A 23,198-nucleotide genomic window follows, 5' to 3' on the forward strand; every position below is an offset into this window, starting at 1 on the left:
AATGTATCTGCAATTCTGTAAAGATAATTCTGTTACGGAAATTCATGAGGGGCAATTGCTGATGTTACAGATGTAGTGTACCATGGCTGGATTTTACCGTTGAAGTGCAGTTGTGAGGTAACTGAACTCCAGCCCCGTAAGCACCATCAGAGTTTCAACACAAATGACGGTGTGAATATTTTATTATTTTGAGATTTTAGCCTTCAAAACTTCAAAATGATGAAAAGCGGCCTGCCTAAAAAGGAAGGGAAAATGCGAATCAGGGCGTTTCCGGTAAGTTAAATATATTCATAGACCTAGCTTAGATGAATCGATACCGATTGCCATCATTTTTATTTTAACACTTCGGTGTGTGCGCTACGTTTGTCATCAACACGAGAAATTTTAGATCCTAAACATATGTTCCGTTTGAATTAATTTAATCTCTTTTATATAATAGTATGTACTACTAAAAATATATGTATTTTTTTAGCATCAATAAATGCTAGTGTCCTTATACAACAGTTTTGCTGGTTTGGTTACTTTGTGGTTTCACATTTCAGATCGGTTCTTACATTGCATTAGCCCTATGAGCTCATAATTTTAACATTCACCGACCTTAAAATTACTTACATTGTGGCCATACCATTAAAGTAATGTCAATAAGTTTTGAAACCTTTAAGTAATCTGGAATGTCATCTGTGTTTGAGTGCTGCCAACTGCACAGGTGCATGTATTAAGATGTGACCAACCAAGTGCATTGCTAGTAATGGCAGTTGGTAATTGTGGAGTTAAAGGGCTTTTCAAAAGAAGAATATTGTTTTTGCACATTTTTTCTTAATCTGTATGCACATACCTATGCATTATTAAAATTTGAATAACCCCAAATTTTTTAATTTCTTGTATGCAACCTTCCTTTTTCCTGGAGCATGAGTAAGCATTATAGGCACACCTAATTTTTATCACTGATGTAAATATTTGACTAAACAACAAATGCAGCAGGTAGGCAATTATACTGTTTATGCTAGATCTACTTTGTACCGGGAGCAGTGTGACACATATTTGCAATCAAAATCAGAGAAATATACAAATAAGTTATATTTGAATTGCATAACCCTTTTCTTGGAAAAAAATAGTTTTGTTTTTGTTGTTTGTATAAACATTGCATATTAATTAAAGATCTCTTTTGGAATTCAGTTTGTATTCCATGAAAACTGAAAATATTTATATTTAGAAAGCTAATTAAGCAGGTATTTTTATTCTCTGTATCAAGTTGCACATTGGAGGTATAAATCCAGTATTATTCATAGACCGTATTGAGTAACAACTAAAAAGAATGAAGTGAAAAAACAACTGTATTAATTCTCATAATATAACTTCCAAGAAAAAAATTGAAAGTACCTATGTAATCATAGAAGTATAAAAACTAACTATCCAAAAGCTTAAAAATCATTTGCAGCAATAATTATAATAATAATAATAATGTAGGTAGCTATCAATCAAACCATACCTATTTCAGTGATTAGTTTTATGAATAGCATTAAGGTACCTACAGAAGCATTAACCTAGGATTTGTAAGGAAACAATTTATGACCACTTTTAATCTGATGTATTCATGGGACTAGCATTGTCATCGGCTGACACATCGCAGTACTGTAGAATAAACTCAAGATTCAGTCACTGCATCAGAGGGTTCAGCTTCAAGAATAAGCAATTATAAACAATTAGTACATTTATTTATTTACTAAGAAATTTCTGTATACACAGAATTAAATGAAGCCTTATCCATAATTAAGTGAACATCTCACTTGGTATAATAGCTAATATATTACTGAAATCTCTCTGAAATAAAATTTCATAACAATGAATTAATAAAAGTATGCATAGTACCGTGTACCTTATAATTATCTATTTAAAGAATGGTGGAGACTAGTTCATAATGGACTGGTCAATCATGGTTCAACGATCTGTGTTTCCATCCTTATTCAAACTGCTAAGAATTAATTAATTTATATAGATTTTTGGTCTCTCGTAGAGTATTTTTTTTGTATTTTCTCAGGTGTTTCAGTAAGAGAAACTTGAAACATAGCAAAATACTGGTTAGCTGTGTGAAATTGGGTGTGAGATAATGCTGGAGGGTGGGGGGTGAAGGGTAAAACAGCTAGATAGGGACATAACTCTATTGATTTTCTTTTTTATACGAGTAGTCCACAGCTACTCATTTATAAATGTATTATTGTACCCTTCCATATCCCGTAGCAGTACGGGAAGGGACCTTCTATTATGAGCGGGTCCCGTCACTTAAAAGCCTCCATGCCTAATTGTACAATGTGAAACCTCTCTATCTCTCCTGTTATCCAAGATGTTATCTTTGAAAGATTTGTGCAATGGGAGTGCATGACTTGATGTAAGATTTTGGACATATGCCATTGCTAAGCACATGTATGTCTGTAGAAGAAAAATACAAAAAACCCAAAAGACAAAAACACAAATTAATCAAAAAATTGCTGTTGTCAACAGGATATAAACACCACATAATATTCCATAACAGGAATATGGTCAACAAACAAAGAAAAACAAAGAAAATTCGACTAAGAGAACGAAAAAAAAACCACAAATGATGACAGCACAAAAATATTGAACCAAAAAAAAAATTCAGCACATCAGTTGAAATGAAACAAAAACACGACGAAACGAAAATACGAAACAAACACAATAGTTTTCCAAAACAGAAACAAGTGACGATAACTGGTGAAGCAAGTGTTCACTGTCTGCAAACACGTCTTCAGAACTCCCATCGTAGTGAATCCCCATAATTCTAGTCAAGTCTTAGAGATGGATAAATATTTCATTACCACAGGCTGTGTGTGTGTCTGCCCTCCAAGTGGGCCGGATGACTGAAGTGCACATATGAGTATTCTGAGCATGGACAGGTTTGCTTACGTGAATAGGTTGTCTCATGACCTGCTTAGGCTATATTTTTCTTTAGTGAAAAGGTTATGGAAATCATACGTTCGGTATCAGATTTTTGAACTCAAAAGTGGCCTTTCCTCAAAAAAAAGATGAGAGTTAGAGAAAATTTCAAATTAATTCTTAAAATTGATAACTTGTGTTTGGATAAGTGTCTTCCTTATGGATTAAAAAAAGAAAATTAGAGTTTGGTTAATACACTATGTTTTAGGCCCTACTTGTGAAAACAGCAACACTAGTTTTTTTTTTAACTTGTCAACATCTTAGCTCTCAGTAGGAGTGTTTGCGTGAATGGAACAGAAGTTGCATGTAACAGAAATGTATAAACATGGTGCTGCCATCTGTGTCAGATGGTGCAAACCAGAATTCACAAAGTTAATGGGAAATTTGATAGTATTAACTGTTCAATTAATTTTAACAAAATGGGCAGTATTTTAATAAAATTTGTTTTCATAAAACCAGTACAAAGCCGGGGTTTATTATTTTTTCAAGTCTTTTTAATTTTTATCGGAGTTTAATTATATTGTTTAACCTTTCACTCTGCAAATGGAATGATTCGATAGTTTACGTAGCTGCTCTGGCAGCGAATTCTAGCTGCAGGTACAGAAACTACATATGATTCATCTTAAGAAATGTAGTTCGAAACACAATTTGCACATATTTATAGCACACTGAATTATTTAAAAGAATTCTATGTTTCATATAATAAGTTTATTTGCAGCCTGCGAACACTTGAATTTGCTCCTCTCAGAGGCTAGAATTTGCCATCACTGGCAAGTATGGAAAGACTTGATCTCATTTTTTTTTTTTTTGTGAAATGTGTTAAAGAGGTAATTTCTGATTTGATAATACTGTAATTTTTTCTTTTTGAACAAAGTAAGTAAGCCTACTTGTATTTTGGTGATAGTGTTTCTCATTCACACTTTTCCATCCAGAAGATAGCCAATGCCCTGGGCTGGGGTTTACAGAATCACAGGTTATTGGTGTGCAAAGTTTGGTTCCCTTAAATAAATAAAAACAGATTATAAAATACTGAAAATGATGCTGGAATGAGATTCCAGTATTATAGTATAGTAGTTTTATTGTCCAAGTCGACTACAAAAATATTCAATTATATTGTACATGTCGTATAGGACTCGTCAAGAATATTAAACATTATGAATACACATTTAAGTACAATCATATACACATAAACAAAAATAATATGTTCTGAGATAAAAAAAAAAGGCCTGCCCATAAATGTGCCAGAAGAATATTAGCAACTTAGCCCATGCCCTCTCGTGTATGGATTTGTGTAGTAATTTTATGGTATAATTTTTACAAATTGAATGTCGGTAGGATGGTGGTGCTAGGTTTGTGAGGTTCCGAACCCCAGGAAGTGGCTGTTATAATCTGCACATCCTGTTTATTGCCACATGTTTATGATAACTTGTTGTTTTAATTTGATAAGGTTAGTTACTCAATAACTATGTGGTATAGCTGATAAAAAAAAGACCTTACTTTATGCTTGTAAGCAGCAGAAGTCAAATTGATCATTTTTGTAGTAGATGTCATTTCATAACAGGATCCACAGCCTTATTAATTAGCTGAACTTAATACAAAATTTCTTACTAGTTGATAATATTACTTTTATAATCTTTATTTTTAACTATTGGTTACTTCACTTTATTCCTATTAGCTTTATATATATGTGCTGTTTTTTTTTTATTTCTTCCTCAATCATTTAATGTGCCTTTATTGTGTGTTTTTTTCTTTCTATATTTTGACTCTTGTCATTATTTTCGTCACACCACATCAAACCTTAAATGCTTTTTCTTTTTGTGTAAACTTTTCTGCCCTTATCCATTGTCTGTGAGCTATACATTCTATTCATTACTCTATACATTCAAACATATTTCCTGAAAATAATTCATCAGTTGGTGGTCACACACTAGAAGTTTCCATAGCGGGTAATGCCTGTAACTTACGGGGCAGAGATTTTATTGTTTAATGTTCCAAATTTGCCTTCATTAATGCATAAATCGCTCGTGGAGACTTTTAAAGACAATAGCACGGTGTCTGTTGATAGTATTATTACAGTCATAGTCATTTCCGGGAATGAAATAAATACTTAACTCCAATGACTGCACAAGAAAAACTATTTGTGTCATATAGTCATTATTAACTTCAGGCATTCCATTAAGTTGTATATTATGCTTTAATGAAGAAAAATGTTTAAATTAAATAATAAAAAATTGTTATGGCATTAAAGATGTTGAATCCAAGATGGCAAATATTCAGATTTTTATCTCTCCCCTTTAACTTCAATAGACTGTTTCAAATATTTTTTACAAAATAATTTTTAAGGGAGGGTAAATGATGGGTGAAGCTAAGCCTATATTAGTTAAGTAAAATATTTATCATTAAAGATTACATTGTAAGCTTTTCTCCCTTGTGTGAATATAGTTGCTAGCACATTAAATATGCTGTGTTGAACTATATTTTCATCAGTACATTATTTTTTTATGATTATTTATTTATTAACAAAAATATTTTAGCTGTTCCTTTAAATTTCTTCAACTTACCATCATTTTTAAAGGTTATCAGTACTTGTTTTCTTTGTGCGAGAGTGACCAAAAATATTTTCAGATGTTTCACATCCATGTTGGATAGATTCAGAGATGGCAATAACTGCAGTGTTTATGCACATTATTTGTTGAATGCAGCATTCTATAATTTTGGCGAGGTTTGCTTCGCTAAAGCTTCTGCGGCACTCATAGTTTATAAAAATTTATAGTTTATCAACAGAACAGCTGTGGAGAAGGCTACATATGAGGTGCATCCTTTTCTTAGATCTGCCCAAATTTATTGCACTTGAAATACACTGTGCAAGTGACAGCTTCATATAAAAACAGGTTCTTTGATCAGATTCTGTTTTTCTGCGTACAAGAACTGTGAAGGTCAACCCTTCCTACTGTGTGCAAGTAATATGTCAAGTAAACTAATGGGCCTACTTTCAGCACCTTCAAATCATAAATGTTGTTCACATATACACATTATGTATTTGTTTTCAGCAATTAGGAGTTTACTTTCTCTGTAATATCGTTCTCTCCTTTTGCCACTAAATTTTGCTGTAATGTACAACAAAAAAATTCTGTGTTGAATCATTTACAAATTTTACTTCAATGTGTGTGTGTGTTTGTGTTCAACATAATATACCTACGAATGATTGCAGTTTTTGACAGCTAACTTTATCAAGGTTTTTGTGTTAACTGCTGAAATTTCTTCCTTCATTGCTGAAAAAAATACAGGTATAGGTAATTAATTTTATTTAAAGGAATAATTAGTGTGGAATGACAGCTTAATGCCTCACGTGAAACTGGAGTGGAGTGGTTCATGGGATAGACAATAGTAAAATGTGTGCATCATTGCAATTTTGCATCTTCCTTATCTAGAAGTTTTAACTCCCAACTACTAATGTCCAGTTGTAAATCATTGAAGTTTATATTTTTCATCTACCATAATTTTTATTTTCTTTGTGAAACCTGTTCAGAACACTAGAAAAGCTTCATTAACAACTTTTCACAAACAGCAGGTGTTTTTGTTGCATAAAAATAAATGAATGGCTAAAGTAAAGAAATTATTCACATAAGGATTTCATCCTTTCATCCTGATTGTGTATATTTTACATTAAATATTAATTTATACTAAATGTATATGTTACATAACTGTGAGATGTGTTTTAATTATTCACATGTTTGGATGACTAAAATGACTCAGGTTTTCATGGTAAAATTAAACTATTTTTTAATAATTAAGTATAGTTTACTATAGTTTTTTTTATAATAAGCAGCAAAATGGTATTGGCAGTACATGTGTGTAAACATAAAATTATAAATAAAAAAAATTCCTAAGGTAAGTCCCACGAAGAAAACTATGACACTATGGGAAATTACTGATTAACATTTTGTCAGAGGCCACAAATTCTAAGGCCGTCCAACTGGTGTAAATTCTTAACTAGGGAACTGACAATATCTTTGCATCATTCCATTATTAGTTATTATATTAATTTCTCTTTGGATTGTGCGTATTTTCTTTGTAGTTGGAAAAAGTAGTTTTTTTTTAACACATTCAGTATTCATTTCTTGGGGAAACTCATCTATGGAATCTAGAAATATCAAGTTCTGAATTGTTTCCTTGTAAATGGCTGAGGTGTGGTTAGCAACAAATTTTAGTACTTAAGTCCCCATGCTGTGTTGATGAGCGATGAGCGGTGGAGAACATAGCAGCAGTCGAAAATGGCAGTCACTTCACCCAAGCATCTTGTACCACTTGCAGCCGTATCAGCAAGATGCAAGTATATGTTGTTGGTGTTTGGAGCACCTGTGTGATAATCTTAAGACTTTTATTTTTTAAATTTTACTGTGCATTTTTTAATTTTTTTCATTTTGGTGCTCTAACTTAGAGCAAGGCAAAGTTGTGGTATTTTTTAATTTATTTAATTTAAAAATACATAATTTAGACCTATTGTTTTGATTTCATAAATTTTATTCATAGTTAATATTTATGCATAATTTGTACCTATAATTTTTTTTTTCCATTTTCACATTTTTTGTACATTATAACAACATTAAAAAACTTTTGTTCAAATGATAGAAACACAAATTACTATATTAGAATTTAAAAAAATAATTTAATGTTGCATTAAGCATTGCTTTTGACACTGATAGACTTACCAAACATTTTAAATTTTGCTTTATCAATACCTTATTTTTGTAATACATAGTCTGTACTACAGCCAATGTTGAAGTTATATTTCTTGAATACATTTTAATGCATAGTCATATTTTACTCTGTCCAGTTTTATTTAATTCACTTTTGACATTTTATATAAGAACAGGGAGGTAACTTTTCTTATTTCTTTAGTCCGGAGTATGTGAACAACCAAAAGAAAAAAAAAAAGAAAAAAAATTGAATTTACCAACTTACCATTTATAAATTTTCTGCTCAAAATTGAAAATATTGATATAATTTAATATTAAATCTCACGAACAAATTACCTTAGTTAACAAAAAAACATGTATTTATATTTTAATGAGAATATTCCATAATGATTGGACTATTTCTTTAGTATCCTATTTAAATTTATTCCAGCACCAGAAATCTTTTCATATTTCTGATACATTTTTGTTTGCAGATGACAATGGATGAGAAGTATGTGGAAAGCATATGGGCATTACTGAAGACAGCAATCCAAGAGATTCAGAAAAAGAACAACTCAGGACTTAGCTTTGAAGAACTGTACAGGAATGCTTACACAATGGTGTTGCACAAGCATGGTGAACGACTGTACAGTGGCCTGAAGGAAGTCGTCATGAATCACTTGGAACATAAGGTATGGTCACGTGCAACAGTTTTTAGCTACATTATTATGGGAGAATTCTTTTTGATTGATTGGGTTTCCGCCCCCATTCGCCCAATTTCTAAATCCTCTTTCTCAAATCCTTTCCTCTTCTCACATCCAGTAGCTTTCCCTCAATCCTATTCCATACCGCCCTGACCTCACCAGGAATACACTTGCCTTCCTCTTTCTATTCTTCTCCACTCTCTCTGAATCTTCCACCCATGATCCCTCCTCACTCTATTAACCCCTTTGTTCAACCTGTCTCCCAGCATCCCCTCGCCCCTTGTCACCCTAAGAAAACTTCACCAATCTCTCTAACTTTCCTCCTCCTGTGTAGTGTCTCCCACCTCAGCTCCTTCATCATCACAGATGGCCTATGCATCTGATCCTTCGTCCCTTCCCTCCTACTCCACATACCATCGCCCATTTAGCCACTCAACGTTGTACCCTTTCCAGTTCCTTAATTTCTATTCGTAGGCATGGGTCCTAAATTGCCGCTCCACATTCAAGAATTGGCCTCGCCAACATTGTATGCGCCTTCTCCTTTACTCTCCTCCTGTCCCCTTTCAGTGTCCTAGCAATCAGTCCCAGCCCCCTCCTCCCCTTCTACCTGCTTTCCCCAACCTGGGTCACTCTGTAGGGTTACTACCAGGTACTGGTATTCCCCTACCTCCTGCATCTCTTGCCCCTTACAACTATGTATTTGCTTAATGACCTTTCTCCTCTGTGAATCTGACCACCTTTGTTTTGTTGATATTTATCCCCATTCCATTTGTCCTCGACCAAACTTCCAGCTTCTTCAAGTCATCCTGCAGATGTGCTGCTTCCCCCACAGTTTCATAGATCACGCAGTCATCAGCGATGTTAATGATTATTGCACATTTTTTTTAGATGCGTTTTAGAGTAGGCATTATTTTAATCTAAAAATGACGCGAAACAATGACCCTGAAATTATTCCTTTTTAACAAGTAGCTTCTTTTTCCAGGTACCTATCCAATTCCATTTTTAACTTAAAATTCAAAAGTCGCTGAAAAGGTACTCTAGTTTTATTTTGTTCATGAAACCTATTGCACAGTACATGCAAAGACAAAGGCCAATGCTCCTTTTTTCTTCTTTTTTTTCATGTACATGTCACCAATAATAGTAATTTGGTAGGGTTTGTACATAGTTTGTTAAATAACTGGAATTGTTTGACCTACCCTCAAATTTAATTTGTAATCATTATTTTTGCTGATGACTAATGTAAAAAAATTTAACTCTTTGGTGGGCATGGAAGCTGATTCGTAATAAAAAATAAATATAAGTGTATTGAAAACTAAATTACACCAATCTTACTTGCATTTTTAGAATGGGAAAATGAAATTGGAGCTTATGTATGATTGTTTCAGGTATCATAAATATCAAAATGCTTTGAGCAGAGCATAATAATAATTGCAGTAATTATTTCTCTGCAGCTTGTGCTCTTGCTTAGCTTTGTTTAAAGCCACAACAAATGAGACGACATTGAGGTACAGCGGAGTCCAGCTAAAGTGACCATTTTAGAATCGAATTATGAGAGCCGTACTTAATTAATTTCTGCACAAACTGTAACCCAAACTTAGTGTGCCTTACACCTGTTCCAACTAACCACATAGTAGGACATTTTATAAATATTTTATTCATGTGTAAACATCTTAGCGCTCTATACTGCATTTTCTAGGAGTAATTTCGTGAATATGAACTGGAAATGCGTAATCATGGTGCTGCGTTTGCATGGGAGTTTCAGAAATCTCGAAAGAAAAGGCTGACCTGTGGGATTCATTAAAGTGTGTGTGTGTGTTTATATATATATCTTGGTCACTCTTCAAGGTACCAATAATCATACTGGTGCTTAACTTTCTAAACTAAAGCATACGCCTTTACCCGCTGGGCCATCATAACATTGTGAAATATAATAGTCTTATAAACGTGTATATAAAATAATATCTCAGAAAAAAATTAAATTTTGACGATTACTTTAACTTTACTTTTCGTTCTTTTAAACCACCCTGCCTACACCAGTGCACAAACTGCATCATAACTGTTCCAAGACTACCCGAAGCAAATCAAATGCACAGACTTTGAGAAAAATTGCAGGAAAAAAAAATTAACCTAACCTAACTTAGCTTAGGTTGCAGTTCGGTTCGGTTAAGGTTATTACCAACTTGTTAAACAGAATTATAGTAATTTTTAAAAAGGGGAAAAATTTTTACCTGTTTTCTCTAATGAATACTCTTAGTATATGTATCATGCTCAGCATTATTTTTAAGAATTCTATGTTAAATTTTTTGTCAGAGTTTCATATTATAAGTTAATTTGTAAAATGAGAACACATTAATCTTCTCATTACTGAGGTTACATGTTTACATATCACTAGCAAGTACTGAAAGACTCGTTCAAAATTTTTTTTTGTCACATGTCTACCAACAGATACATAACTTTTGATGTTAGAGGCACAGCACAAAATGAGACAAGTTAATGACAAACATAAAACTAATTGACAAGACTAACAATAATAAAAAGAACTAGATATACATGAGACGGGCACTGCATATAGGTTAGGCACTACGCAAAAAGCTGGCATTATATTATATATATGCCAACACCAACTATATACATGAAGGAACCACCCACTAGGCAGGCAGCGCCAACTATATACAATCATGCAGGCACCACCTAAGGGATGAGGCAGACACCACATGATAAAAGTCACGACTAAGACAAACACAAAAATAACACACGACGTTTCGTGCCTGAAAGAGAACATTTGGAGGGAGAAATTGAAGTTGTTCAGGTATCTGAGCTGGACTGCATCGAAGGTGGAGCAGTACTAAGACACTAAGACATTGGGCTCACGTTCCTTAGCACTCAGCATTGAAACCCGTTCTGGCCACCATGATTTACAGAAATCACTCCAAGCAAATCGTCGGCTTACTTCTAAAACCTCGTAAGTCCAGATTTTCCCAGTTTTATATTCCGGATGTGTTTGGTGTGGTTTTTTTTCATAGTGCATGTGCTGATAAAACCTCGTATCTTTGTTGGTCGAAACCGTGCTCCAAAGGCTCATAAGTTCTCCTGTAAAATTGACTGAAATGGAGTTACGAGGTTTTTAGAAGTAAGCAGACAAAATGACTTTCGATAGGCCGAGGCGGGTTCTTTCGCGAACATCCTTGTCCTGCCTCGCGATGTGTCACTGTGTGGAGCGACCTGGCGCCTGACGAGATGTTGAACACGTGAGTGTGTTGCCGCAGGTGAGGGAAGACGTGCTCAACGCCTTGCACAACAACTTCCTGCAGACTCTGAACCAGGCGTGGAACGACCACCAGACCTCGATGGTGATGATCCGGGACATCCTCATGTACATGGACCGCGTGTACGTCCAGCAGAACGATGTGGACAACGTGTACAACCTGGGCCTCATCATCTTCAGGGACCAGGTTCGCACGCTCGCGTTTAGACTGCCATGTTGCCAGCTTGCTAACATTAAACATGCTCTCTTATTTTGTGTGCTGTCTTTAAACGTAAGAATTATAGTTTTTTTTAAATTTTAATATGTGTTGATTTTTTCTAAGACCATAAATAAGTTCTATTACAGTATTATTACTAGAGTAGAGACCTGCAAAATTCGCGGATTTCATTGACCTCTAGGATAGACTCCACAGTCCTTTAAATACTCGCGGAAATAACACCTGTTCATTGGCTACTGACGCGTGAGACGTCTCAACTAGGCTGTCCGTAATTCGGCACTTTCTTGGTTTAGTGTTTCCCATTGGCTCACAGTTCCCCGGATAAAATGTGGGCCAATCGCAGAAGCGGTAACGAAGGTATAGTTGTTTTGATGCTAGCCTATCGCGAAATGAATCCGCGAATTTTGTATGTCTCTAATTATTACACTTGCAGTAATTCTGACAAAAAATATATATTTAATGCTAAACACTAATTATTATTTAACAGTAGAAACTATTTGCAGCAGTTTTTCATTCTTAATAAGAAGACATTCAATAAAATTGTGCTATGTAGTATTGAGGAAAAAAAATTTGAAACGAGCTTCTCTGCGAGTGATAACGGGAGTGCCGAGACAGGGGCCCTGGGTTGCAGATCGTGAGGTACGGCTGCATCAGGGACCACCTGCGCGACACGCTGCTCGACATGGTGATGCAGGAGCGGGAAGGGGTGATCGTGGACCGCATCGCAATGAAGAACGCCTGCCAGATGCTCATCCTGCTGAGCATCAACAGCAGGTCTGTGTACGAGGAGGACTTTGAGCGGCCGTTCCTGCTGCAGTCCGCCGAGTTCTACAAGGTGAGCGTTCCTTACCTATACCGGTTTTCGTTCTTTCACTCCAGCATTGCTAACTCCGAGATGAAAACCTGTTTATTAGTCGCATGATTGATGTTCAGTTACAATTATAAACAAGTTCTAGTTCTAAACATAGCACCATTACAGATATTCTACTGTTTTTTTGACTGGTTGAGTGTTTAAATTTTTCAGTCTCCACCAATAGTTGAAAATAGTAATTTCTGATCTTTTTACATTCTGAGGTCAGATATCAGTGGTTAAAATTGTGAATATGTATTAACATGCACGTCTCTAGTGGTTTGTCCTTTCACTCATGGTCGAGACAAAACTCTTCAGTTTTCACCCTCTTTTATAATCGTAAACGCTTACTTGCCAATACAGAGTAATTACACTGCAACCCTTCCTGTGTTGGTGTCTTGCATCTGTCCGTGCGTAATTTTGCTATATGGTCTCTTTCTATACTGCTGATCTCACTCATTTAGTTTGTTGATAAGTTCCAGTGGCATCTTACGTCTTACACCTTAAACAAAGGTGAAAATTATTTTTTCAGTTTTCTGCACTGTAAAGCTTACCTTGTTTTTTTTTTGGAAACTACAGTAATTTTTACCAAGATACTTAATTTTGATCCCAAAGACCTTTAGTGAGTGGCGCTTAGCTCTGTTATAATTCACAGTAACTTAAAGTGTAAGTTTGGGGCTATGTTTCAGGAGTGTAATCAAAGGGTTGCCCTGATTTGCCAGTCTGAAGTTGTACTGAGACGAAAAGACGACTTGATGTACAATAGAAAATTTGATTTCTCATTTACCTTCATTTCTACTGGCCTAAATATCAAGAAACAAAATATACTCCCGATTTTTTTATTTGTCATTTAGCATTCAGTACTGTTTTCCGAGGTACTGATATTAAAAGAACCCTGAGAAAGATAAAAAAAAAATAATTGTGTGTGTTTTTAGGATGGTTTTAAAGTAATTGATATAAAAAAAATTTTGTTTTCTGTCATTGACAGTGTGTCCTTATTTACAAGAGTTTGTCTCTGTCCCTTGATGGTTGTGATGAGAATAAGGAACGGCTGTGGTTTTAAAGTAATTGATATAAAAAAAATATTTGTTTTCTGTCATTTGGCAGTGTGTCCTTATTTACAAAAATTTGTCTCTGTCCCTTGATGGTTGTGATGAGAATAAGGAACAGCTGTGGTTTTAAAGTAATTGATATAAAAAAATATTTGTTTTCTGTCATTTGGCAGTGTGTCCTTATTTACAAAAATTTGTCTCTGTCCCTTGATGGTTGTGATGAGAATAAGGAACAGCTGTGGTTTTAAAGTAATTGATATAAAAAAATATTTGTTTTCTGTCATTTGGCAGTGTGTCCTTATTTACAAAAATTTGTCTCTGTCCCTTGATGGTTGTGATGAGAATAAGGAACAGCTGTGGTTTTAAAGTAATTGATATAAAAAAATATTTGTTTTCTGTCATTTGGCAGTGTGTCCTTATTTACAAAAGTTTGTCTCTGTCCCTTGATGGTTGTGATGAGAATAAGGAACGGCTGTGGTTTTAAAGTAATTGATATAAAAAAAATATTTGTTTTCTGTCATTTGGCAGTGTGTCCTTATTTACAAAAATTTGTCTCTGTCCCTTGATGGTTGTGATGAGAATAAGGAACAGCTGTGGTTTTAAAGTAATTGATATAAAAAAATATTTGTTTTCTGTCATTTGGCAGTGTGTCCTTATTTACAAAAGTTTGTCTCTGTCCCTTGATGGTTGTGATGAGAATATGGAACGGCTGTGGTTTTAAAGTAATTGATATAAAAAAAATATTTGTTTTCTGCCATTTGGCAGTGTGTCCTTGTCTCTGTCCCTTGATGATTGTGATGAGACTGAGGAACGGCGGGTGTGACGTGTGCGGGCAGATGGAGAGCCAGAAGTTCCTGGCGGAGAACAGCGCCTCGATGTACATAAAGAAGGTGGAGGCCAGGATAGAGGAGGAAGCGGAGCGGGCCAAGCACTACATGGACGAGTCGACGGAGCCGCGGATAGTGGAGGTCGTGGAGGAAGAGCTCATCCGGAAGCACATGACGACGATCGTCGAGGTGCGCGTTTCCACCGACCCCCGATCCTGTCCGTTTTCGTGTTTTTTTGCTCATTTGTAGTCACAAACTCCCACTGCTTTAATTAACCCTTTGTCTTGCAGTGGTATTTCTATGGTACCACTTTGAATAGATGGTACTATTAGGATTGTTTCAGTGGTATTGCCGAAATACCTAGCGTGAGAAAGCCTTGTGCTGCTATCTAGCGATCCTAACAAGAACGAGCAACATTGGCAGCTTTAATTTTTCCTTGCCCATAAAAACATATTTAATTAATGTCAGCTAAAGGTTACACAATAGATTCTAATTTATTTTTAATATATTTCTGTGTGCCTCAAAGGGTTAAAGTTTGTAATAATTGTGTGCCTAATTATTGTGGCCTTAAAATTTGCATTTCAAGGTTTTCTAAAAAAAAAAAATTTCTTTGCTTTCAGCTCTTGTGGTTTAGTGTCTTTGCTGGATAACATGGTTGAGTTTTTTTTTTAGAGTGGCTAGCTTTAGGGATGATAAATAGTGGCTACAGGGTTGTGTCCAGTTTTTACCTTTATTATAAGGCACATGAAAGAAAGAGCTGTGTATGTTAGCTTTCAAACTCCATTCTATTATCTTTTTTTTGTGAATAATACTACTAGAATGTCTACAGGTCATGAAAGTCCGAAAAGTCACAAAAATGTAAGGAAACTGAAGGACTGGTGAGGAAAGTCATGAAAATGTACCTAAATTAAGTAACAGCTAGATGGGAATCACAAAACTTTAATTTCCAGTAGCCTTTTGCAAATTTAAATTTTATTTTTTGATGCCTCTCATTAGCTTATATTCACATGTGGAAATTATTACTGAAAAATGTTTTATCTTTTTTAACTTGAAAATCTGTTGTATAATCCTGAAATTTGTAAAAAATTTCATAATGCATTTGCTAATGTTTGATTTTGGTTTTGTAAATAGATTTAAAAATCGTCTTTTGATAAAAAAAAAAACCTGTTAAAAATTTTTATTAAAAGGTTTCAAAAAAGTTTGGAAATTGGTTCACTGGGGTTTTGTAGCTATCATTTACTACGTATCTTAAATTTTAATAATGATTACAATTTTACTTTTATTGTTCCTTTTTATCAGACAGAACTTAATCAGTTATTTGAACTAGAGGTTGCCATAGTTTCTTCTTCCCTTCAAATTACTTGTATTTTTCAGAGCTGATTCATAGTCATTTCTCTCTAATTCATTCCATTTTTTTAATTTTCAATTTGTTAGTTCCTATTCACTTCAAATTATAACTGATAACAGGAGTGGTAATAGACCTCCTGTAAGTCCTCGTCAAATTGTGCCCTTAATTTGGAAGCAGTCACCACCTTAGGCAGCATTGTAGGCTGTTCTGTTACATGGTTAATTTTCTGTATGGATTTAAATCAAACCTTTGAAAAAATTCACAGTATTTTTTGATTAAAATTTACATTTTAATTTATGTGTTTTGAAATAATTTCTCTAATTATAAATTTACTTCATGTGAAGGTAAGAAGTGGTGTAGTATTAACATACTTTATAGTCTCTCTCTCTTTTAATATAATGCGAAGCTAAAAGTATTTATGCCAATGATAATAATCATTGTGTTTACTTATAGCATTATAGCTAGGGACAAGATTATATGGTGAATTGCAACAAAGGCAAAATAACCCTGAAAACCATGTGAATACACCATATAATGCCGAAATGCGAGTTAACTTACCAAAAAGCACCAAAATGCTACAAAAAAATCATGAAATTAATCAGCATATTTAATCAGGACTCAACTCAGATTACAAAACCCTAATCTTTTAAAATATTAAATTCAATGAATTTTAGCATGAATTTTGTACCTAAATGCACGGACTAAGGGGAGTGGAAAAAAAAAATTTCGTTTGATCTGGCATCTCATTAGTAATACATTTTTTCATTAATGACTTAGGAACAGTTTTCAAACAAACAAATGTTTGTCAATCTCCCCCCCCCCCCCCCTTTCCCCCGTGTAGTTCTGTTTTAGATATACTTATTAGTTTTTATTACTAATGATTTAATTGTGTAAGTGGACCATGTGTTAGTCAAAATGAGATCTTTTTTTTTGTGAAAAAAGTATCATATCGTACTGTCAAAGTAATACGGCCACATGTCAAAAGTAGAAACTTTTAATGCAATTAATCAGGAGGCTATATTACTGCAATAACATGGTTAAATTTCAGACTTGCGTCCATTGCAACATCGTGTTTTGACCGTTATTTATTTCAAAATTCAGGCATGGCCTTGTTACGTTGTTAAGAAGATTGGCAGATGTTTCCATTGGCGATCTCAACTCAAGTTTCACTTTTTTTTTTGAGATGCGGCTCCATTACTTTGACAGTGCGATATTTATTGAATAACAGACTGTTGTTACGAATGGAGACAGTGTAGGACAGTAACACTGAAATGTGGATCGTGTTTTGACCGTTATTTTTCAAAATTCACGTATGGCCTTATTACATTGGTAAGATTGGCAGATGTTGTTTCCATTGGCGATCTCAACTCAAGTTTCACATTTTTTTTGAGATGCGGCTCTATTACTTTGGCAGTGCGATTATTTATTGAATGACAGACTATTTTTTTACGAATGGAGACAGTGTAGGACAGTAACACTGGAATGTGGCGTGTGCGTGCGTGCCCGCAGATGGAGAATTCGGGCGTGGTGCACATGCTGAAGAACCGGAAGACGGACGACCTGGCCTGCATGTACAAGCTGTTCAACCGCGTGGCGGGCGGCCTCAAGACCATGTCGGAATGCGTGAGCCAGTACCTGAAGGAGCAGGGCCGCTCCCTGGTGCAGGAGGAGGAGGGCGGCACCAACGCCATCACCTTCGTGCAGGTTGGCAGCCCCTTGCTCGGCCCCCCTCCCCTTTCGTCGGCGGCAGATGCGCGCACACACACTCTCTTTCCAGGGGGGAACAGAGGGGAAAACTGGAAAACTCATCTAATACATACGGACGGTAAAAGGTAACAATTCACTTTTTGGTGTTATTTAGCATGGTTGCTACAGGACTAGAAAACCGAGAAATGTCAGGGAAAATTCTACGAATTCTGGAAATTTTAAAGTTGCGTATAATTCAAACAAAGCTTTGTTTTGATGCGCTCGTACTGCTACCGAATGACTCCGCTAAAAGGCTGCTGCTTAAGGCACACGGCAACTGCAACTTTTTTTTTATATGGTCTACGATTGTCCGTTGCAATAGGCTGTTACAACCACCCACCATAACTTCTGGCCAATCCAGGCACTCGTTCGTTCACTAGCGAACCCTGGACTTCATTTGTTCGTGTTTTACTCCTTTTTAATTTGTATTATGTTCCGTTCCATGCAGTGAACTACAGAACGGGCATGGCGTCGTTTATCTTTTGAAGGCTATTTTCACGTGGAATAAGGTGAGTACAAAGCTTATTACGTGAATTTAAAGGCGTTGTTTCAGGTGAAGTTAGTTTTTGATGCGATCATAAGAAAATAAAGTGCATTTTGATAAAGAGGCAATACCAATTCTCATTTTGAAAACTGCCAAGCTGATACGAAAACACGTGGCTTTTGTGTGCGGTTATGTTTTTGCATTTTTTCTACCTATTTTTTTAATTACTTTTTTTTCAACCGTTATAATACGTGAGTTCTGTTGCGTGACACATTGTGTATAAAAAAATATGCATAACTGAACATGTTTTCCCCCAGAATCGTTAGTTAACATTGTAAGATTGTAAGAGTATTGCATGTTGTAATTCTCTAAGTAGGCCCGTTATATTGCTAGGTGTGAATTTGGGTAAATATGTAGTTGGGCGGTATTTGCGAAAAGAAAAATGTTAAAAATCCGAAAATACTTTTATTATATGCTCTTTAACTTCCGCTTTTCATTAAACCCGGCGGAGATAAGAAATTCCAAATACTTTAGGAAATATCAAATTTTTATAATTTTCATCACAATACCTGTGCATTCATGCGGCCATAACCATTGTTTCTTGTTTACGAGTATGATATTTTTTTTTCGCGGCATAGGTGAACGACTACATCAAATGGCAAAGGAATTGTACCCGCCTCTAACAAGTGAGTTTTTAACGTTTCAAATTTTAATGTTTTATTTGTTATTTGGATATTGTTGCGCAAGTAATAAGTAAAAAAAAATTACGTGAGTTCCTACTGTTCATCCTTTGTCCCGGTTTGTTTGGTCAGGTCAGTTACATTATAAATACTTTAAAACTAAACAGCCATTAAAATTTAATTCTCATTATTTTTAATGTCCGCTTAGTTTGAAAGTATTTATAATGTAACTGACTTGACCTAATCGACCATTTTAATTAATTAGGCATTCACGAACACACGGCAAAATAAAAAAATTGCGGCGGTCGATTGATTGCACAGGTCTTGTATTACAAAATAAGAACGGCAATATCTCCTAAAGTATTTGGAATTTCTTATCTCCGCCGGGTTTTATGAAAAGAGGAAGTTAAAGAGCATAGAATAAAATTATTTTCGGATTTTTAACATTTTTTTCCCGCAAATACCGCCCAACTACATATTTACCGAAAATTTTAATATGTACTTTTTTTTTTAGCTTAGAGATGTCGAAGAAAACTACTTTTAAGGAGAATTGGCTCAAGGAGTCACAGTTTCAGCATATCAAACCCTCTGCTAAAAACATAATTTCTGCATACTGCACTTTGTGCTACAAAAGTATTCAACTCGGCAATATGGCTCGAAGAGCTCTCACCAGCCATGTCGAAGGAAAAAAACACATTCGCAATTCTGCCATCAAAATAACACAAAAAAAAAACCTTATTTTACCTCATGTTGAAATTTTTATATTATATTTAATCATATGCACGTTTATATTTATGGTATGTACTTCAAAAGAAAGTCAGGGAATTTTTCTAATAAATTTCTGGAAAACAGGGAAAAGTCAGGGAATTCAAAGATTCTATTTCTGTAGCAACCATGTTTAGTCAACAAGTCACTTAAACTCTTAAGTATACTTAAAATATGTAATGCATTTTTAATCATTGGCAACTATGTTGGTAAATATGTTGGTAAAAAAAGAATAATGCCAGAAAAATTTTAGTAAATTCAATTTTTATCTAAGAGTTTTTTGTTTCTCCTGCTAAAAGTGAATTTTTGACTTGTTACCTTTTACCCGGAGACCGTCCATATGTACTTCATTTCTTGTATCTACTCCTTCAACAAATGCTTGTATACCATCAATACTAGAGCAATGTCCAAAATACATCACAAAAAGTTTAAATTTACTATTGAATAAATTAATGCTTGCTTGTATTTTATGTTGAATAAAAGCTTACCAAAAAATGGAGGTGTTTATAAAGTTTCTGACAGAGAAACAAACAAATCACAAGTGTTAAAACATTACTTTTAATTTCAATTTTAGTTCATTCAGTATAACTAGTAAATAAATACTACTAAACAAAAAAATAAATTTATTTTGTATCAACTGAAAATAAACTGACCCAAATGCGAGATGAAACTAAATTAGTTTATTGATAATTATTGTCGTACGCACTAACCACAAAAGAGTGTGGGCTATCAAATTTTAGTGTTCTTGGCATGAGAGAGAATGCACGTGCTGAATTCAGTCACTGAGCTATCTATATCAATATTAGGATACGTTTGTGTATTCTATACTGGCATTAACTGAACCAAACATGATGCCAACTAGCACTGTTTACATTTTCATACGCGTTATTCAGCAGAGACAGAACATATAATTGAAAACGTATCTGAAAGAGAATTTAAACATCAACATATTTGTATTCTTGTTAATTAAACGAGTAAACTGTAATTTTCTAACAAATAATATATTTCAATATAAGTAAAAACAGATTTATACAGGAAATTAAGTTTTTTGTGCAATTTCAACATGAGAAATAATAATGTAGATCATATATCTTTTGGAGAATATGGCAGGACGAAAACATTTGATTGTATTTTATAGCACATTGTATTGTACGGAACGTCTTAAACTAGTTTTACTTATATAAAAACCAGTTTTTACGTTGGTTTGATGCGTGAATAGCGGGAAGAAAAAATTTCTGGATGATTGTACATATTAGGATGCATTACATTTTTAGTAAAAATTTTGTAAGAGTAATTTTTATAAAGGAATGAAGGAAAAAATACTTGACATCAGGTTAATATTGGTATTTTGCAGCTAATGTTTTCATGACTTCATGAGTGTGTACATATCCTGTGTTTCTAGAATCTGCTGGATCTCAAAGACAGATTTGACCATTTCCTGCACAACTCGTTCAACAATGATAAGACTTTCAAGCAAACAATTGCTTCTGATTTTGAGCACTTCCTCAACTTGAATCCAAAGTCACCAGAATACCTTTCACTGTTTATTGATGACAAACTGAAAAAAGGTGTGAAAGGGGTATGTATTTTTTTTAAAAATTATTATTACGATTTGTACTATCATTATGTAGCCATAGTAATTTGTCCTGCTATCATATGTATTTGCAATTATAAGTAAAAAAAGTGTTAATATAATGACTTATGGACCCAAAAAAAGGTAAACAAAATTGATGAAAAACAGTGTGAAAATAAGGCAGAAGTGGTGCAAAATATGGCAAAATATGCAAAATATTGGTGTAAAACATTATAAACTGTGCAAAAATTAGATGTAAAAAATATGTTGGTTCTAAATTCGATATGAAATATTCATTTTATTTTGTAATAACAGTTTTAAGTTCCAGGAACTCTTACAAACAGTCTCTTGAATAGATTAAATCTACTTTATACTTTATTGCTGATCATTTTTTTTAACCTTCTTAAAAAATAAACAGCAAAATAAGACAACTTAAGTGTTGATTCATGCAGACACACAAGTACTAAATAAAGAAAGCTTGCTCTCTTCCAGATGACGGAGCAGGAAATCGAGACGGTGCTGGACAAGACGATGGTTCTGTTCAGATTCCTGCAGGACAAAGATGTGTTTGAGCGCTACTACAAGCAGCACCTCGCTAAGAGGCTCCTGCTGAACAAGTCTGTCAGCGATGACAGCGAGAAGAACATGATCTCCAAGCTGAAGGTGCGTGCTACATCCTGCGATGCTTTATCAGCCTGCGCGGAGCTTGGTGGTTTAAGGCATAAACTACCGTGTTTTATCGCACAATCGTCGCACATTTTATACTAAAATCAAGTTTGAAAAGTAAAGGTGTGATTTTTATGCGAAAAAATAATTTTTTTTTAGGTAAAGTTATTCATAAAACAAAAACCCATTCATGGAAAGTACGTTTATTTAAAAAGCAGAGTATACAAGATCACGCCAAACAATTTAAATTAATGTCATGCAACAAAAACCTTTTATCAACTTTAAATATAAAAACCAAATCTGTGACCTGAATGTGAGCCAGAACTAACGCATAACTATCGTAGTCACACTTACCACGAAAGAGTGCGGGCCATCAAATAAAGTTAACTCGGCACTCTGCAGAGAGCGCGTACATAGCATGCAATTAGCGAGATATCAATATTGATGTTCGACTATGTGGGCGCGCTCTATACGGGAAGCAACATAACCAAACATGAATGATGCTAACTTGCACTGGCTACAGTTTTATAAGCGGTACACCGCGGCGACACAGACGAACAGATAAAGATTATAATGTTTAAAAAGTCTTTAAAATAAAATTTACACATCAGACAACTTCATATTTTCATTAATTAAAAAGTAAGTGGTAATGTCTGAATAAATATTAGATTTCTAATTTACAATACATCGTTTTATACGGAAAAATGACCTACACAAAGTGCTCGGAATCTAGTAGCGGGACCATAAACATCATGCAACGTTTACGCGAGACTTTTTTATATCCAAATTTTAATGCCCATAAAATATTGGTGTGATGATTATGCGCATGCTACGATTATGCGATAAAACAGGGTATATAAAAATTTTCCGGAAGTCGCAGCATGGTAACGGCAACAATAGGTAGTATTTCTTTGAAATCTACTTAAAAATAACTGACGTTAACTGAGAAAAAGAGATTCTTTTAGTCATCCAGTGTTTTTAGAGCTTCGCAGCAAATGCGAAGCTTCACATCAGTCGCGAAGCCTTGAATTAAATTCAAAGCTTTAAATAAATGAATAGCAAATTTCCCGGGGAAGTCAAATAGAATATTAAAATGAGCTTCAATTTGATTCACTTAATCAAAGTTTCCACAAACCTAGAGTTAGCTGAATACAACTGTTTTTTAAATTTCCAAATTTGACTCTTTCTTGCATTTAGCACTAATATTCTGTATTTCATAACAACCATACAAAATATTGTATAAGTTTCCAGCTTTTTTGCTTGTTCCTTGAAACAGTTTGAACTGTGTTTCACTGCATTACTTTATTGTTGTCTCAGAGGAAAACTTATTGGCATAATGATTACAAACAAACCATAAACTAACTTTCATCTGAGGACAGGACAACCAACC

General features: G+C 34.5%; 1 protein-coding gene across 4 annotated transcripts in view; it reads left to right on the forward strand.

Annotated features, from left to right (window-relative positions):
• Window positions 1-23,198, forward strand: part of LOC134534210 (cullin-3) — a 33,684-nt gene that overhangs the window by 857 nt on the left and 9,629 nt on the right. For all 4 annotated transcript variants that reach the window (XM_063372467.1, XM_063372466.1, XM_063372465.1 and 1 more), the window contains exons 2-9: window positions 71-273; window positions 8,126-8,323; window positions 11,602-11,787; window positions 12,449-12,652; window positions 14,556-14,735; window positions 17,404-17,598; window positions 20,972-21,148; window positions 21,635-21,805. In XM_063372467.1, coding sequence (XP_063228537.1) covers window positions 217-273; window positions 8,126-8,323; window positions 11,602-11,787; window positions 12,449-12,652; window positions 14,556-14,735; window positions 17,404-17,598; window positions 20,972-21,148; window positions 21,635-21,805 — 1,368 coding nt within the window. In that variant the 5' untranslated portion in view covers window positions 71-216. The remainder of the gene's footprint in view (window positions 1-70; window positions 274-8,125; window positions 8,324-11,601; window positions 11,788-12,448; window positions 12,653-14,555; window positions 14,736-17,403; window positions 17,599-20,971; window positions 21,149-21,634; window positions 21,806-23,198) is intronic.

This window comes from Bacillus rossius, chromosome 7, assembly GCF_032445375.1.
Source record: "Bacillus rossius redtenbacheri isolate Brsri chromosome 7, Brsri_v3, whole genome shotgun sequence".
NCBI classification, from domain to species: Eukaryota; Metazoa; Arthropoda; class Insecta; order Phasmatodea; family Bacillidae; genus Bacillus; species Bacillus rossius.